Source organism: Megalops cyprinoides, chromosome 5 (assembly GCF_013368585.1).
Source record: "Megalops cyprinoides isolate fMegCyp1 chromosome 5, fMegCyp1.pri, whole genome shotgun sequence".
Taxonomy (NCBI): domain Eukaryota; kingdom Metazoa; phylum Chordata; class Actinopteri; order Elopiformes; family Megalopidae; genus Megalops; species Megalops cyprinoides.
Genome location: NC_050587.1, coordinates 40,878,271 through 40,896,191, shown reverse-complemented (window position 1 = coordinate 40,896,191; position 17,921 = coordinate 40,878,271). Strand labels below are relative to the sequence as shown.

Genomic DNA, 17,921 nt, shown 5'->3' with positions numbered 1-17,921 from the left:
CCCCTACTTTTCAGGAGAATACAGAGGCATGCAAGGAGGCAGAGGTGCATGATGGGAAGACCTGTAAAACCACATTCACGGTTTGGGATCTGGGGCTGCTGGGACAGGATGGTGTGTGTGTGTGCGTGTGTGCGTGTGTGTGCGTGTGTGCATGCGTGCGTGCGTGTGTGTGCGTGTGTGTGCGTGCGTGTGCGTGCGTGTGTGAGTGTGCATGTGTGCGTGTGTGTGTGTGTGCGTGTGTGTGTGTGTGTGTGCGTATGTGTGCGTGTGTGTGCGTGTATGTGTGTGTGTGTGTGTGTGTGTGTGTGTGTGAGTATGTGTGCGTGTGTGTGCGTGTGTGTGTGTGTGTGTGTGATGTTCCTCAGAAACAGGCTGCATGGGCTGAGCTGGATTGGGCCTCTTATCAGACATCACAGGAAAGTTCCAACACTCTGCCCCTCTGCCCCTCACTACTGCCCCTCTGCCTCACACTACTGCCCCTCACTACTGCCCCTCTGCCCCTCAGTACTGCCCCTCTGCCCCTCACTATTGCCCCACTGCTCCACCCTACTGCCCCTCTGTCCCTCTGCCCCACCCTACTGCCCCTCTGCCCCTCACTACTGCCCCTCTCCTCTGCATGGGGCAGTAAAGGCCGGGGGTTTGAGTCCCTGCTGTGAAGCAGGTGCTGTTCAGTGCAGAGGCCCATGGATGCATCTGTGATTCAGCAGAAATGAGTGGAAATGAAGCGTCTCTGGAGGAGCGTTTTGGATGCTGACACACCGGAAGGGTTCTGGTTACAATCAATGGCAAATCAGACAAACATACTTCATTTTAGTTATCGTGAGAGGTGTCGGTATAGGAACGGTGCGCATGCTGTAGAGGCTATCGATTTTAACTTGATTTTTTTTTCTTTCAAATATCCCAAAATCCCATGGGTTTGTTGGAGTCGCTGAGTCTGTCTCAACTTTGCACACCCCTCTCGTCTAACACGGTCAGCTCGAAGACCCAAATCGGGCACAAACTATTTAAATTACATTTCAAATATGTAGCCATTAACATCGGGTTTATACATATAAACATGGAGGCACCATCTCAGAATGCTCTTTGCGTAAGTAATATCATCAAATATTAGAGCGCTTCCAGGTATTTAATTTCTCCTGCAGTTTAATTTCATTATATTTGCTCGTGTTGTCTCTAGCTCATGATGCTATCCGAGGACTGTAGAGAGTTTTTTTCATTATACAATTGGCGTAGGTTGAAGCGCTTGCTGTATGACCCAGAAACCTCACAGCACGTTGCTAGTGCGCATATGTATCTACTGGGTGTATATCTATATTTAGCCTATCTTTTGATATCGATCCATTTCTTTATTTCCAATACACACAGTTCTTGAACTTTCTGTGTGAACCATTAAGAGGATAAACGAAACGGTCTGTGTATTTATCGTGGTCTTAATTAGTTTTCCACTGTTTCCAGCTATGATGCACCGCGTTTAGGCAGCTAGTGAGATACACAACAGCTGGTGAGTTCGCCTACTACTGCGACTACTACAGCCAGGCGGCCAATGAGACGCAGGCGGGGCGGAGAGCGTCAGCGGCGCTGCTGCAGGGCTGGGCTACGCGTTTCAGTGTTACACACGCAGCAAGCGTCGGGCATCATCTGCGTGGTCAACGGAATACAGACTTTCCTTTGAAGTTCAGCGAAAACTAACGGTGTTCCCCACGCACTTTCAGCAATTACAGGTACGTTCGGCGATGCGTTCACTCACGGGGCAAAAAGTTAATATTCACGTAGCGTGACGATTTTTTTTTGTTATCGCGGAGATGCTTTAGACCAAGGTAACGCTGAATAGCGCTCGCAGTTGCTATTCAGAAACTGCTTACTCTTGATGTAGCTGAGATTGGTCTTCCTCTGTCAGGGGGAAGTAAACTTTACAGAGACATGTGTGGTGTGAGTAGGAAAGTATTTTTGCACGGTCTGTATCCCAGCAAAGACTGCGATGCACGCTGACCTCGAAACTTCGCGGTTTCAGTGCGGAGCTGGAGGGGCAGCTTTGAACATGTGTGACTGGAATCGCTCATACTGAAAGGGTGGTGTTGGATTGGAGTTTATACAGGAAGGGTGGTGTTGGAGTGCAGTCACCGCTGGAATGACACCAATGCTGATGACCGCAACCTGCGCTTTGAGGAGTTTGAATGTCGTTATATAGCAATCATTAGTTTAGGTTCAAGTAAGCTATGAAAGGGGAAGTGGTGTGTCGCCTGCGCGGCTGGGATTGCACTCCATGCGGAGTGAGCACGGTGTTAGGACAAGCTGAAGCTGAACAGTGTGCAGTGTCTTTTTGTATTGTAATGTACACTTAATCACGCACAAAACCAAACAGCATGGCTTGGAACATTTGGCATGCTTGCTGTAGTGTTATTCTGTTATATTACAGCAACGTCACATATACGTTGTTAAATAAGTGAGAACTGTTTTTGGTGTGATTTTCTGAATTGTTTTTGGTGTGATTTTCTGAATTCCCTGCATACTCTGCCGATGGACAGCATCGGCACACAGAAGGTTCTGAAATCGGGAGCTCCTTTGAGTTTCTGTGGCAACAGGGCAGCTCGTGCACGCTAAAGAACCTCACCGCGTGCGTGGAAGCTGCTTGATCACTTCTGGTTATTATGCCGATGTCGCCTGTTTTCCAGTAATGACACCTTTCGGTCTTGCAGTGCGGTTGGCTTAGCAGTAATGTTGAGTCTAAATCCGCGGAACACACTCCTTTCATGTTAAAAACCTAAGTTTATTCTGATTTTATTTCTATTCGAAAATTGGACTCCACCACAAAGACAGCGCGAGATGAGTCACCCTGCACAAGATCACATTTTTCCGCTGTGCAAGTGGAGACCTTATTGCGTTTTCCTGGAATAAATAAGATATAAATCAGACATTCCCTGGTTTGATTAATGCGCAGAAGAGGGGGCGGCTATATGGGCGCATTTCCCCTATAACTCCCTTACCTTTTGTTGGTGGAAGATTGCCTGTAACGGTCTTTAGTGTACTGCCTCCATAGATGAATTGTCCCTAGTTTATTGCATGCCTTACCCGTTCTCTTGGCTCTTTGAGAACAGTTTCATGGGCCACAGGCATATTAACCCTGTATGGTACCACTTGCTGCAAGGCCATCGTCTGAAAGGCAGCACATTTCAGTGGTTATCCAGCCTCATCACATTACCACACATCACAGGTTAGCCCTGGATCGAGAATTTGGCCTCCAAAACATTTAACTGCACATGTTATTTTAACAATACAAACATGGCAGATTGCAGTCATAACCAGTCTTTATTGTCTCACATATTTATATGTGAGGGCAGTGAGTGTATTTTATAAAGAGCTGATAATGAAGTCAGCCGCAATGACACAGGAAGCAGTCAGCTGGAAAACTGTGATAAAACAAACACACAACAGTTCCTGCATTAGCCTGCATATAGCGCCTGAAAACGATTCTCACAGCAGCACACCTGACGCAAACGGAGCGCAGCATTCATCTGGAAGAGCAGCGTTAACCCGCATCGCTTCGCAGCACACACAGCGGCTTGCAGGACTGCTGTTTATAGCTGAGTGATGCTGCAGGACCAGTGAGCTCATCCTCACAGGAGACACATGTTTAAGCAAAGAGAGCAGAGAATCACATCTGTGCTGCTTTTCTGTCAGTATGAGACTGCAGAGGATTTCTGTTTAGCCAGGCTGTAGTGGTTGAAATGTTGAAGGTTATTTCCACCAGGTGTGGCGTGAGGCAGTAGGTGCACTGGTCACCATGAACTCGATGCCCAAACACGTCTGTGTGACTCTGCTGTTTCATCATTAAAATATCTCTGCTGCTGTTTCCCTGTGTCTTTTCAAGCTGAGTAACCATTTGCATTGAAAATAAGTCAACTGATGCATGTGGTAAAACATGTTTCCTCCTGTGTGGTTTTGGTTTACCTGTGCATGGAGGTCAGAGGTCACATCTGCCCTGATACAGCTGAAGGGCTCTTGCTGTTGGCTGGATGTTGGACACAGATATCGGCAGCATCGGTTGCTGTAATGAATACAGATAATTGTAGCGGAGCGTGGCTTGTGCTGCTAGCAGTAACACGTGGCAGATGGCCCTGTAATAACATGTCATTTTCTCTCCGCACCTCCTGAGTGACAGCCAGTAGGCCTTCCTCTGGCGGAGTGCAGTTTGGCATCATCTCACTCTGACAGGAAGGGAAGGGTTGGGAGTCGCTGCAGGGGAGCTCACCGTTTCCTCCCCACATTTATCCCTTCACTACTGGAGCCATAAACTGAACAGTGTTCTGGTGGGGTTACAGAGCCTGTATGCAGATTGAGCCCAGAATTCCCTTCTGCTGCATCTGTTTGACCTTTAAATCATGCTGTGTATCTGCCTGTGCAGGCCAGCTTGGTCTGGCTGTAATTGATTATTGATTGGTGATCTCGCTGTCTCGGCTCCATCCTCTGTGCTTCCCTGGCCGTACAAGCCTGGGAGCAGCGTGATCTCTGGAGAGGTGATGTCAGTGCGGTCTGCACTCGCAGTGAGCACTGCGGCTGACTGAGCACATCACGAGTCCTGTGGCACAGCACCTCCAATGTCAGTTTCAGAAGTGATTGTGGAAGTTGCCATTTTAGGAAACACTGGTTTTCCAGGTGCTGTTAGTAGCAGGGTGTTGATCCTTTTGGGTAAGGCCTGGACTTCTGCAGGTAAAAAGAAGTCTGCCTTGGTCTTGGCTGGAATCACTTGTGCAATATTAAGCCTGCTCTCTGTACTCAGTTGGTTAAATGTGTATGGGCTTAGTCTTGCTGTGGGGTCTGCAGTTTGAGTCCACTGTAGAGGAGAATGCTGTTTTCCATGGACTCCTATCCTGTACAGGCTGCAGTTCTTAACTGTAGGGTTTAACACAGTTAATAGACCTAGGCTTAGCAGAGGTGAAACCGTCTCCCACCTAAATTCACATGACCTTTTGCCTCGTGTAACCATGTAGTGTACGGCGCTACACTGGCTGAGTCCTTCAGATGGCTGGCAATGTTGTCCCTCCGCTGCCCCGGAGGTCGACAGAGGAGAGAGGTGTCTTTATTGGACGCTTGGTGTCTGAAACTCGGGTTGTCTTCGGCAGTCCTGAAGATACAGCAGCAGTGTGCAGTGATTCATTATTAATCTGTGTTTTTTTTTTTCTGGAGGATTCTGCAATTTTAATAGGGGCACTGACAGCTGTGCTTTGGGGGCTGTCTGTATCTCACCGTCCCAATCTAACATTTGGTTACCCATAGCATGAGGGGTATTACTCCAGGCCATAATGGTATTGTAATAGTGCTGTGGATGTGAGGGGTGTTTGTGCTTGCACACGTGTGTCTGCACATACCGTATTTCACACATCCTTATTAAATGCTTTCTGCACACATTCACTCTAAGTCACTCTGGATAAGAGCATCTGCCAGGTTACTTAATGTAAATGTGTGTGTGTCTGTCTGTGTGTGTGTGTGTGTGTGTGCGTGGAGAGGGGGGTTGGGCACCAGCACGACACTGATCGGTTAATTTTGTTGAAAACGCATCCTCATGCTCACAGTGCAGGAGAATCGCAGGTGGGTTTGATTCTGAATGCATGTCATGTATGTAATGGACCTAAAATAGGAGGAGCGTGTGTCTGTGTGTCTGTGTGTCTGTGTGTCTGTGTGTCTGTGTGTCTGTGTGTCTGTGTGTCTCTGTGTGTCTCTGTGTGTCTCTGTGTGTCTCTGTGTGTGTCTGTGTGTGTCTGTGTCTGTGTGTGTCTGTGTGTGTCTGTGTCTGTCTGTGTCTGTCTGTGTCTGTGTCTGTCTGTGTCTGTGTCTGTGTCTGTGTCTGTGTCTGTGTCTGTGTCTGTGTGTGTGTCTGTGTGTGTCTGTGTGTGTGTGTGTGACAGAGAGAGATGACACTGAGGGCAGTGTGTCTCTTGCTCTGTGCTGCTGGGGGAGAGCGAGACTCGGGATCTTCATCTCATCATCCCTTACAGGATTGATGACTATGGTGTCATCCCCCCCCCCGAGGGTGAGAGGGCCTGTCCTATGGATCCAGACTTTTGGAAACACTTAATCTAGAGGGAAACTCTACTCTGTCAGCTGGTGTCATGGAGACCAGCTGGAGTGACCAGGCGGAGGCTGTGGGGGGGGCTGAGCCATTTGCATTTTAACACGCCTCCAGCTCCAAACTTGTAAAAGCCGTGTGTTGTATTCCAGGCCAGCGGTGTGGTGGATGTGTGTTTTCAGTGGCTCGTTAATCATCAGTAATGGTGTTTTTTATGGGTAATGAATGATCTGCAGTGTGTGGTGTGACGTGCAGTAATTGATGTCTTTTGTGTTACGCTGATCGTGGAACTGTGTGTTCTGTCTGGCAGCACCAGATTTATGCCTCTTGTGGCCAGCGACAATGTGTGGATCAGACCACTAGGGGGAGCACTTTTACAGAGGGAAAGCATGCTTAGGCCATCAAGTACGTACTCATAGTGTTTGTAGTGTTCCTAATGCAAGTAGAGGTCTTATAGTGTTTGTAGTGTCCTTGTGTTCAAAGCTTCTGGTGTGTCTGTCGGTGTTAATGATTCAGTGGCGCTAAAGATTTTGACTCAGATGAGTTTTGAATCTCTTATTGTTACTCATATCTCCTGGTGTGACTTTGAATCATGTTCTCCAAGTGAAATGCATCGTTCCTTTAGATTTTATTTTCTAAAACCAAAAACATTGATATTGTATTGAATTTTAATTTTTGAATCAACATCAATTTAATTGCCCTTCTCTGTCATAAATTAGAACATATCTACTATCTACAAAACTACTTCAAGATTAGTTGAAAATGGCTGAAGTGCATTTGGATGTGGTTTTCCCTGAATGAGGTGAAGGTGCAGAATCGCTCTGGAGAGTGACTAACTAAATTTGTGGAGACCTGTTAGAAGGACCTACATCAACGACTCACTTGGGTCAGGTTGTCACCTCTTTGACTCTTAGACAGGTCTGCCTGGAGTGTCAGCAGTCAGTGACGGTATGATTTTCAGAGGCTGGCAAATGGCAGGTCTTGTGAGTCATTATTGGGATGGTACTTAACCTACCATGTACTGCCTTGTTGTGAGGCTGTGTCTGATTGATTGACTGGGCTGGGCTTGTGTGTGAAAGCAAAGTGTGTGAGTGTGTGAGTGTGTGAGTATGTGTGTGAAAGAGCGTGTATGTGTGTGTGTGAGTGTGTGAGTGTGTGTGTGTGTGTGTGAGAGAGAGTGTGTGAGTGTGTGTGTGTGTGTGAGAGAGAGCATGTGTGTGTGTGTGTGTGTGTGAGAGAGAGCATGTATGTGTTTGTCTATGTGTGTGCGAGTATGAGTGCAAGTCTGTGTGTGCACGGCTGGATTTATGTGCAACAGAGGACCATTAATATTCAGAGGCTCCCTTGGACAGTTATTTTATTTCAGATGAAAATGGAAAAAGGCTTGCTGATGAATTATTAACTTTTTACTCTTACCCAATCTCAGCGTAAGAATCTGTGCATGCCCCAGAACCCTCTCACTCCCCGCTTATCTCTCTCTCTCTTACTCTCTGTTATTTAAATTCAGTTAAATTCCACTCAAGTGCATCTGTTGGCATGACAGTGGAACATTTATGTTGCCAAAACCAGGCCCTGTCTGTGTCTCTCCCCATCTCTTCCTCTCTCCCCATCTCTTCCTCTCTCTCCCCATCTCTTCCTCTCTCTCCCCATCTCTTCTGCTCTCTCCCCATCTCTCGATCTCTCTCCATTTCTCCATCTCTTTCCATGTCTCTGTTTTTTCTTCTCCTTCTCTCGCTGTGATGAGGCTGGCAGATTGCAGCTCATTCTGCAGACCCTTTCCTTAAAGGGACAGAGGCATGTCTTGTGTGAGTCAGCATCAGTAACTGTTCCCTGCTGGTGGACCCTTATGAAAACGTGTCTGTGTGTATGTGTGCGCGTGAGTGCGTGTGCGAGTGCGTGTGTGAGTGTGCGAGTGTGCGATTGCATGTGCGTGTGCGAGTGCGTGTGCGTGCGTGTGTGTATGCATGCTTGCTTTGGCTCTCTGCTCACCGGCTTGCTCTCCTCTCCCCGGCAGATGAAGGCCACAGAGCTGCAGCTCTTCACAGACAGCTACTGCAAGGTGTGCAGCGCCCAGCTCATCTCCCAGTCCCAGAGAGTGGCACACTACGAGGTGAGGAGACGCTGACCAATCAAACGCTCCCTCTCTGTGACCAATCCAGAGTCTGCAATCCATTTACATTAACACCACTGACCAATCCAGAGCCTCTTCCCAGTGTAAGAGAAAGTAATGGACTATTACAGAGACTGATATCTGTGTGCATGAAAAAGAAAGAGACTCTTCAAAAGTCTGCCCTCTGTTTTTCAGTTTCATTTGTTAACCTTTTAACCATGGTGTAATTATTGACGTAGCAAAGAACTGTAAAACCTTATTGTTTGAGCCACTGTGGTCAGAGAGAGAGGAGGATGCAGGTTTGAGCAGCTGGGAGGCCAATGGCAGCCAGAGGGAGAGAGCCAACAGTGTCTGCATAGCCATGGACTCGTTTGGTCCTCAGGCCAACAGTGTCTGCATAGCCATGGACTCGTTTGGTCCTCAGGCCAACAGTGTCTGCATAGCCATGGACTCGTTTGGTCCTCAGGTTACACTGTAGATCTGTGGCTTCTGTTTCACATAAATTTGCCCTACATGGTAACAAGCTCTTAATGATCCAGAGGACTTGTGTAATCAGCTCTCGGGTCTAATTATATCAGCAGTGACGCTTTTTAAATGTTTCATTGAGCCTGGCTGACACTTTCATTTGCAGGGAGGAGGTGATGCAGGCAGGCAGCCCAGCCTGCTGGTGGTGTCTGAATGCTGTAACCCGCTGTGTGCTGCTGCATGTCTGATGCTCCGCAGATTATGACCACTCCTCTCTGAGCTTGTGGTTATGAGGGAATTTGACCTTCTTTCGCTACTGCAGAATCATTTCCTACATGTTGAGTCACTTTGTATTTTTTCAACATGAAATCAGCCGTAACTGAAAATAAATACCACTCTCGGATGTTTTTCGACCCTGTCAGTGCTTTCTCTGGCTTTATGTGTATGTATGTGTGAGTGAGTGAGTGAGTGTATGTGTGTGTGTGTGTGTGTGTGTGTGTGTGTGTATGTGTGTGTGTGTGTGTGTGTGTGTATGTGTGTGTGTGTGTGTGTGTGTGTGAGTGAGTGTATGTGTGAGTGAGTGTATGTGTGTGTGTGTGTGTGTGTGTGTGTGTGTGTGTGAGTGAGTGTGTGAGTGTGTGAGTGTGTGAGTGAGTGTGTGAGTGAGTGAGTGAGTGAGTGAGTGAGTGAGTGAGTGAGTGAGTGAGTGAGTGAGTGAGTGAGTGAGTGAGTGTGTGTGTGTGTGTGTGTGTGTGTGTGTGTGTGTGTGTGTGTGAGCGAGTGAGCAGCTGGCATGAGTAGTGCTCTTTCACTGCGCTCTGATCTACAGGCAGAGCTTAGCACTCACACAGCCTAAGTGCAGTCTGTGCAGTAGTAAGCACTGTAGTCGTCCTTTAGGAAGGGCTGGCTGATTCCTGTGAGCTGGAAGAGTCGCTTTACTGGCACGAGTAAAGGAGCAGAAGAGCGGTTGTTGCAGAGGGAAGCTCAGACTCATGGAGTTACTCTGAGCTGCTGAGCAGCATAGGTCGTGCACATGCCGCTGGTCTTCGGCCCTCGTTAGCGCTAAAGCGGCCCGTCAAACCGCGTTGTTTAACGTGTCTTCTTCCTTCTGCTCTCACAGAGTCGGAAACATGCGAATAAAGTTCGGCTCTACTACATGCTGCATCCCGCGGACGGAGGCTGCCCGGCGAAAAAGCTCCGCCATGAAAACGTAAGCGCACTGCGTCTCTGACTGCTATTACCCCTAACAGTCTGCCTGCTGCAAACCAGAGCTACAGGATTTCATTATGAAGCAATTTCACTCTGTGGAATCATAAACATTTGATTGCTTCTTGAAAATGTGGTTGCCCGTTATGTACATCGGGTGAAGTTTTCCTCCACCTCACGTGGGTAACCTGCAACATCAATGAAAGCAAAATATTGAAGCAACTTGTCTGCATAAACTAGTTTATGCATCAAGTCAGTGAGTGTACCTTATGCGGAATTAACATCCAGTTTCAGTCAATCAATCATTGAATCATTATCCACCTGATACCTTGGTGTATATTCAACATTTACTGTAGACACAAACAAGCAGTCATGTACAGCAGCCCATGTTGATCAGTGACACCTCTCCCACTGCCAGCTATATGTTATTGTGGGCCATGAAGCGGTTGGAGTACCAGATGCTCATTAAACCCTCTGATTAAACATTTGATTGGTGTATGAGAAGCTTAAATGAACCAATGAAATGGAGAAAGAGCATTTTTGCTTCCTATAAATGCCAGCCATGTGTTCCCATTATAGAGCTATCATGAATGTCATTTAGACTCTCTGAAAATGTCTTACCCGGCTGCCCTTTTGCTGACTTTTTACCCCCACAGCGGAACTAAGAGCTGGGGCCTGAAAACCCATTTATTTTAATACTATACATGGTACAATGTTATAAATGCACTTTTTAATCTTAGAAATATTATAATGGCAGCAGTGTAGCATAGTGTTTAAGGAGCAGGACTCGTAACCGAAAGGTTGCCGGTTTGATCCCCGCTGGGACACTGCTGTTGTACCCTTGGGCATGGTACTTAAGCCAGAATTGTCTCAGTAAATGTCCAGCTGTATAAATGGATAACATTGTAAATACCTGTAACCTGTATTACAATAATGTAATGGTATGAAGACCTATTTTAATGTTATGGATGAATTTGAATTGCATTGAAATTGTTTAAAAATGATTTTTTTTATGCAAAGAGAAAAAGACACCCAGGCAAGCTGGGCATTGAAAGATGCCTCTGTTGTATGTAATGGTTTTTTCCTTTATTATTAATGTGTGACCTTTGATGCAGAGATTAGCATGAAAATGTAATGAGTTTCATACCGAGCTGGAGCTCAGAGATCCTGACAGACAGAAGGAGGAGTGAAGTCTGTTACACGCTGAAAAGAGGAGGGGATTTTGACCACCAGGAGCTGCAGCTTAAAGCATGTGGCTTTGACACTTCTCCAGCAAGTGTGTGACATCTCAAAAAATGAGTGACTCAAGATGATCCAGCCATTGTGTAGTTATCTACACAGAAGTGTAACGCGTGTGTGTGCTGTTCCTGCAGGGGGGAGGGGTGTAACGCGTGTGTGTGCTGTTCCTGCAGGGAGGGGTGTAACGCGTGTGTGTGCTGTTCCTGCAGGGGGAGGGGTGTAACGCGTGTGTGTGTGCTGTTCCTGCAGGGAGGGGTGTAACGCGCGTGTGTGTGTGCTGTTCCTGCAGGGAGGGGTGTAACGCGCGTGTGTGTGTGCTGTTCCTGCAGGGGGGAGGGGTGTAACGCGTGTGTGCGCTGTTCCTGCAGGGTGGGGTGTAACGCGTGTCTGTCTGCTGTTCCTGCAGGGGGAGGGGTGTAACGCGTGTGTGTGTGTGTGCGCTGTTCCTGCAGGGTGGGGTGTAACGCGTGTGTGTGTGTGTGTGCTGTTCCTGCAGGGTGGTGTGGAGGGGGGCGTGGATCGGGATAAGTGCTGCACGCTGTGTAACATGTCCTTCACCTCGGCCGTGGTGGCACAGTCGCACTACCAGGGCAAGATCCACGCCAAGAGACTGAGGCTGCTGGGGGAGTCGGCGGGCATCACCTGCACGGGGACAGGTGAGACCTGGGCGCCTTCTCACCTGTCCCGGAGAGGGGTGGACTGCAGGCCTGCTCTGTGTCAGTGCTGCATAATGTGTCCATGCAGACAGACCTGCGCATGTGCAGTAACTGTCGCTCTCTGCACCTCCACAGAGGTCCCGCCCAGCCCGGTCCAGCTGCTGATGGACACCTCCCCCGGGTCTTCGCCACGGCAACAGCAGGACTCGGAGCGTTACTGCCAGCTATGCAGCGCGTGGTTTAACAACCCCGGCATGGCTCAGCAGCACTACACCGGCAAGAAACACAGGAAGAACGCCGGACGTGCCAGCCTGCTGCAGCAGCTGGGCCAATCACCGGGCATCGCCGAGGCAAAGGGTATGGAGGCGCAGACGGGTATGGGAGGGGTGCAGATGTAAATGAGAGCATTATATCATTATACCCCTTTCCCACTGTAGAGCTGGAACTAGGCTGGCTCATTATACCCCTTTCCCGCTGTAGAGCTGGAACCAGGCTGGCTCATTATACCCCTTTCCCGCTGTAGAGCTGGAACCAGGCTGGCTCATTATACCCCTTTCCCGCTGTAGAGCTGGAACCAGGCTGGCTCATTATACCCCTTTCCCGCTGTAGAGCTGGAACCAGGCTGGCTCATTATACCCCTTTCCCGCTGTAGAGCTGGAACCAGGCTGGCTCATTATACCCCTTTCCCACTTTAGAGCTGGAACCAGGCTGGCTTTCATAGTTCACAGCCTGACAAAATGCAAACTGTCTGTAAAGCAGCCCCCCAGCAGCTTTTATTTTTGCAGTGGAAATTCTAGTCTTGTGTCTGTGAGTGAGGGTTGGGCTCAGGTAAGGAGAGATCAAGACATATCAGGAGAGATCAGGAAGTGCTGAGCTTCCAGCTCCTCTTTAAAGGGGATTCTCAGGCCACTGCATTGTCTGAAAGGCTTCAGTCGATAAAGCGAAACGCACTTGCTGCTGAATGGATTGGAATGAAGAGTAGAGGCAGTGACCTTCCTTCCCTCTCAGGCCTCGCAGCCTGCGTGTGTTTCTGGCCCCTGTGTTTCACAGCACCCTGTCTTTAACAGCGCCACAGGACAGCAGTTTCACCCGGAGCTCTGTCAGACGCTGGAACAGACAGCTGAGCTCAGATTAACAGCACACTAATGAATGCTGTGATTTAGCATGCAGTTAGTCCCCAACTCCCAGAGGCCTGTGGGCTGGATAGAGCTGTGTGTGTACTGTCACAGCTAAATATCTGTGAGTGTATGTGTGTGTATACTGTCACAGCTAAATATCTGTGAGTGTATGTGCAGGTATGTGTGTGTATTCTTTTACAAATAAATATCTGTTTGTGTTTGTGTGTTTGTGTGTTTGTGTGTTTGTGTGTTTGTGTGTTTGTGTGTGTGTGTGTGTGTGTGTGTGTGTGTGTGTGTGTGTGTGTGTTCTCTCCCAGGCCTGAAGCGTAGCCACACCTGTGAAGTGTGTCACATGACGCTGAACTCTGTGGCGCAGTACCACGCCCATCTGCAGGGCTCCAAACACCAGAACAAGTGAGTGTCCCGCCCCACTCCCCACACAAACCCCGCCCTGCTCCCCCACCAAACCCCGCCTCCCACACCAAACCCTGCCCTGCTCCCCACACCAAACCCTGCCCTGCTCCCCACACAAACCCTGCCCTGCTCCCCACACCAAACCCTGCCCTGCTCCCCACACAAACCCTGCCCTGCTCCCCACACAAACCCCACCCCCATACCAAACTCCACCCTGCCTCCTACACCAAACCCCCCGTGAAAACACATGTAAGGATTTAATAAGGATTAAAACTGGGAAATGAAGTGACACCTGCCACCCGTCTGCTTGGAACTCTGCAACATGAGAGGTGGATTGTGGGTAAAGACCCCTGGTTTCCTGCTGAAGGGAGCACTCAGACAGAGAGCACAGGATAGACACTGATCCGCCCGGGTTAGAGCTCTGCTGACCTATACAGCAGAAGACAGGTCTTTATAAGTAGCCAACATAACATTAATCCTACATTAGGGTTAAGGCTTTTGTACATTTTGAACAGAATCTCCCAGGCTTTCCCCGTCATACATGTTGCTTCATGTTACAATCGCACTTCTGTTTTGTAGTTCCAGGTGGCGGTGCTGTCTGTTTTGTAGTTCCAGGTGGCAGTGCTGTCTGTTTTGTAGTTCCAGGTGGCAGTGCTGTCTGTTTTGGCTGCACTCTATAGTGCCATAAAACCACACTGCAAAATGACCCCATCTGCATGGAGGTGTTACCCTGATTGTTTCATGCAGTCCGACCATTTCCTTTGAAATGTTTAAAAGCAAGGACAAAACCCTTCCCATGTCATAGAGGTTACCTTGGAGACAGGAGCATTAGCGTCTCACCCTCGTTGGTGAGAGAGCTCTATAAATGATGCAGGTTTATAAACCCATCACGGACGCTGCTTTAGCTCAAAGCTAAGATTGCTGACGTCACTTTCCCCCAGCAATTACTCTAAAATGTTTTTAACAGCCTCATGACAGCGTCTCTGTTCTCGGAGGCGGCTGGGGGTTATTTTTATCCTGCAGCCACACGTACCGCCCTCTTCCCCTCCTGCTGCAGGTTCGACAGGAGAATGACATGATGGGGCTGAACAGCACTCCGGATAAACCCAGCCGTTCGCTGCCAGGAAAACCTGGACATTTAAAAGGGCGCGTGTGCTGCTCTCAGTTTTAGGAATATGCTTGAGCTTGCGTTATGCGTATGTTTCTAAGGCTCTGCAGGGTATCTCTGTCAGCCTCTTGCTCTCTCGTTAGCACGAGTGATCGTTAACATTGCGTGAATTCACAAGCTGAATTACACTCCAGAGACACAACGATGGCCCCGACCGGCGCGTACAGATTTGCATATTGGCAGCGTGTCGGGCAGCATGAACACGGAACAGGAAGAAGCAGCAGAGCGTTCCACCGCTGCGTCGTCTCCAGGGAGAGGGTCTCACGCTTCTCCAGGACGGATTGTTCCGGTGTAAATTAAGCCAAATAATTGATATGTAGTTCATGTTAAAGTGAGCTTCATTTAAATGTACAGCACAATCTGAAAGTGAACACTCAAATCCCCCAAGCTCAATACTGTAGTCAGTTTCCCCTTAATAATTTTCTACAGAGTGCTGAATGCACAATATAAAGTATATATTAAATAACCTATATTTATTTTACCATTTATTTGTTTTAGCATTTTTCACACATAAGGGTAAACTTTAAGTTTTGAACATTTGCTAAATCTGTCAAATATTTACTGAATGCCAGTTGTCATCCCCTAGTGTAATGTGATAACATCATATGGGTACCTGCTGCGGCAGAGGCAGAATGGGGACAGGTGTATCCTTCACGGCGGTGCAAGTGGACCGAGAGAAACGCAGCCAGAGTAGCATCATGTTCTTACTCCGGTTTGCTGTCTCACACATTGAGTAAGCTGCTCAGGACCTGTCACTGCTCAGGACTCATTCTAGTGTTCACAGTTTTAAATCATCAGTCACCTTGGAGATATTGAGTTACCTGTCCACCTCCGCACCTGTCTACTTCCATACCTGTTCATATCCCCCCCCCCCCCCCCCCCCCCCCCCGGTCCCAGCCACAGCAGATAACTTCCTCCGGTGCTCCCACAGATCAAACAGTGACATCGCTGATGACACAGACACAGAGGCAGTGAGAGACCATCTTATTGGACGTTGAATAATTCAGCTACTGTGCCTCTTTGCATTACTTATGCTACATAAATGCATGAATTGCTGGGTCCTGATTGGTCCATACCAAACCAGAGAATTCACCCTGATTAGTCCATACGAACACTCAGTTTCAGGGGCAGATTCAGGTGGAAGGTAGTGGGGAGGGGGGGGGGGGATGGTGGGGGTGTTGGAGTGGGAGTTGTGTCACGGCAAGGGAGACACTCTGAAACTGTCTAACCAGAACGCATCACCAGCACAGCACCTGATGCTCAGAACAGGCGCATGCCGGCATCTTTCCTGTCCTCACCTGTCCTGTCCTCTCCCGCTCTCCCTCGTGTTGTAGCGTGACTGAGAGGAAACGAGAGGCTTTCTGCATCCCATCATTAATAAATTAAGAGAACGGCAGCGCTGGTCTCTAACAGCCACAAATGCAGTTTGACATCATGTCATATGGGGCACCAGACATGAAGATGTTTATGATCGTGAGTCCTATGCATTTATTCAGCCATGAAGATGTTTGTGCTATCGAGCTGTAGTGCAGTCACTAGAGTATGTTCATGTGCATTTATGCTGGCGTGACGATGTTTACTAAATAAAAAACTCAGGTGATTCAGGACAGGGCGGGGCAGTGTGCAGCTGGTGTGAAACCTGATGGAGCTCCCAGGCCGTCTCTGCCTCTGGTTCACTGTGTGTTAAACTGCACGGCCACAGGAGAGCCTATCATTCTTCAGACACTCCCCCAGGCTCGGTCCATCAACCTTTGACCCCATATCAGTGCCACTGGAGGCAACCCAGTGGCACTGTCTTATGGAGATAACAGCCATATCTGCACATGTCAGAAAGAAAGAAACTGCAGACCAGAGAGAGAGAGAGAGAGAGAAAGGATACATACATCATGTATACATGTAGTCATTTTGCCGATGGTCTTATCCAGATCGATTTATGAAATCACATATAAGAGGGTTAGGCTAAGAGTGGAGTGTCATAATCCAGCACTCAGCACTGATTACATAGCACGTCACATTCTGTTAGGTGGAATGGTGGAAGAGGACATTTGAGGGTGTAGGGTCTGACCGCTGTGAGGGGCTCATTCCACCCCTGGGGGTCACGGTAGAGATCGGATGTGGGTACGTGTGTGGACCCTTTCAGAGAGGCACGGCAGGGTGTAGGGTTGGATAATGGACTGAGGCTGGAGCTCCTCTTACTTCCCACAGGCTGGGCCCAGAGGTCTGTATTTTACTCAGGCCATGTCCGGTAACCACTGGAGGGAGATGAAGAGAGGTGTGATGTGTTAGTATTTTTTGTTTGATTGAGCATCCTTATTCAGGTATAAAGGTACATTGGACATCGTTATTCAGATAGAAAGGTGCATTGGAGATCATTATTCAGGTATAAAGGTGTGTATAGGCTGAATAGGCATTGACTGTGTGTGCCTGTCTCTGTTTCTTTTACAGTCTGAAGAATCAGCCATGAGTCCTGCTGGTCCCTACTGGAGAAAAAAAACTTTGAACTGGTGTCAGATGCACTGCAAACAGTTTGCTTCTATCCTTTCGGCCATCCTGGTCTAGCTTCCTCTCTCTCCCTCTCTCTCCCTCTCTCTTCCTCTTACTTGTTCTGAGTTTCCACTGAGCCACAAGGTCGGTGGTACAATATTTATTTTGTTTTGTCATGTTGCCAGTGCTCTTATCCAGAGCAACCTGCAAAGCAAGACTACAAAGCTGTAAATAACAAAGTTGCCTGAGCAGCTTTAGCTGTAGGTCAGGTATACCTGCGGCAGGCCGGAGGCGTTTCCGCTGCAGTGAGACTGGGGCCAACCCCGGGAGAGACAGGTGCTTGACCTGCAGACAGGAAGTAGATGAGTTTGTCCTGTGTAAAATCCCACAGCCAGAAAGCATCCTTAACAAGGCTCTTTACTCCTGGTTAAGCAGCAGTGTTTTCATTCTGTCAGAAATTCTGCCAACCAGATTTCAGCTGAGAATCATTCATCAGCATCATTTGCCACTTTGTTCGGGGTCTCCAAATCAGGGATGTCAAAAATCACAGGGCACAGGCCACAGCATCTCTTCCTCCTTCAAGAAGTCAGTGGGGGCAGCCATGCAGATTTTGCAGGTTTGTCAAGTGAGTTTGACTTTAAAGTTCTGGAGTCATGAGCACCTGAGTAACAGGTGAGACTAAATTAATTTAAGTTCAGATTGCCGTATTGATTGCATCCGGCAACCTGGCTTCTTTGCCTGTACCTGCAGTCCGGTAAAACAGCATCTTACTGGTGAAATTGACAAATACATCATGCTTTCTTAATGATGCATAGTGTTCTTGTTGACCTGTCACAGTACAGTGTGTGCATTTGTGTCTTTTTAAGCGATCTGTAGCACAGAAGTGAACGTGTTGAAGAAGGGGTTGATGGGAAATAAACAGGTGAAGGAGGGAAAGCGGGAGTTCAGTGACAGGAAGGGACTGCTGGCGGCCTCTGTCAGTAAAACACGCTGCTAA

General features: G+C 48.3%; 1 protein-coding gene across 1 annotated transcript; it reads left to right on the top strand.

The window, feature by feature from the left end:
• The first annotated feature begins 1,649 nt into the window (after positions 1–1,649).
• Positions 1,650–16,921, top strand: LOC118778511 (zinc finger matrin-type protein 4-like). Its single transcript, XM_036530062.1, has 6 exons — positions 1,650–1,721; positions 8,079–8,174; positions 9,760–9,849; positions 11,581–11,740; positions 13,176–13,272; positions 16,886–16,921. Exons 2-6 carry the CDS (start codon positions 8,079–8,081, stop codon positions 16,902–16,904), a joined length of 462 nt encoding a protein of 153 aa, XP_036385955.1. The 5' UTR covers positions 1,650–1,721; the 3' UTR covers positions 16,905–16,921.
• Positions 16,922–17,921: the final 1,000 nt, after the last annotated feature.

Coding starts and splice junctions, on each gene's coding strand:
- LOC118778511 (XM_036530062.1), top strand. CDS start 8,079: ATGAAGGCCACAGAGCTGCAGCTCTTCACAGACAGCTACTGCAAGGTG. Junction 9,850..11,580: donor AAAAGCTCCGCCATGAAAAC/GTAAGCGCACTG, acceptor CTGTTCCTGCAG/GGTGGTGTGGAGGGGGGCGT. Junction 11,741..13,175: donor CATCACCTGCACGGGGACAG/GTGAGACCTGGG, acceptor GTTCTCTCCCAG/GCCTGAAGCGTAGCCACACC.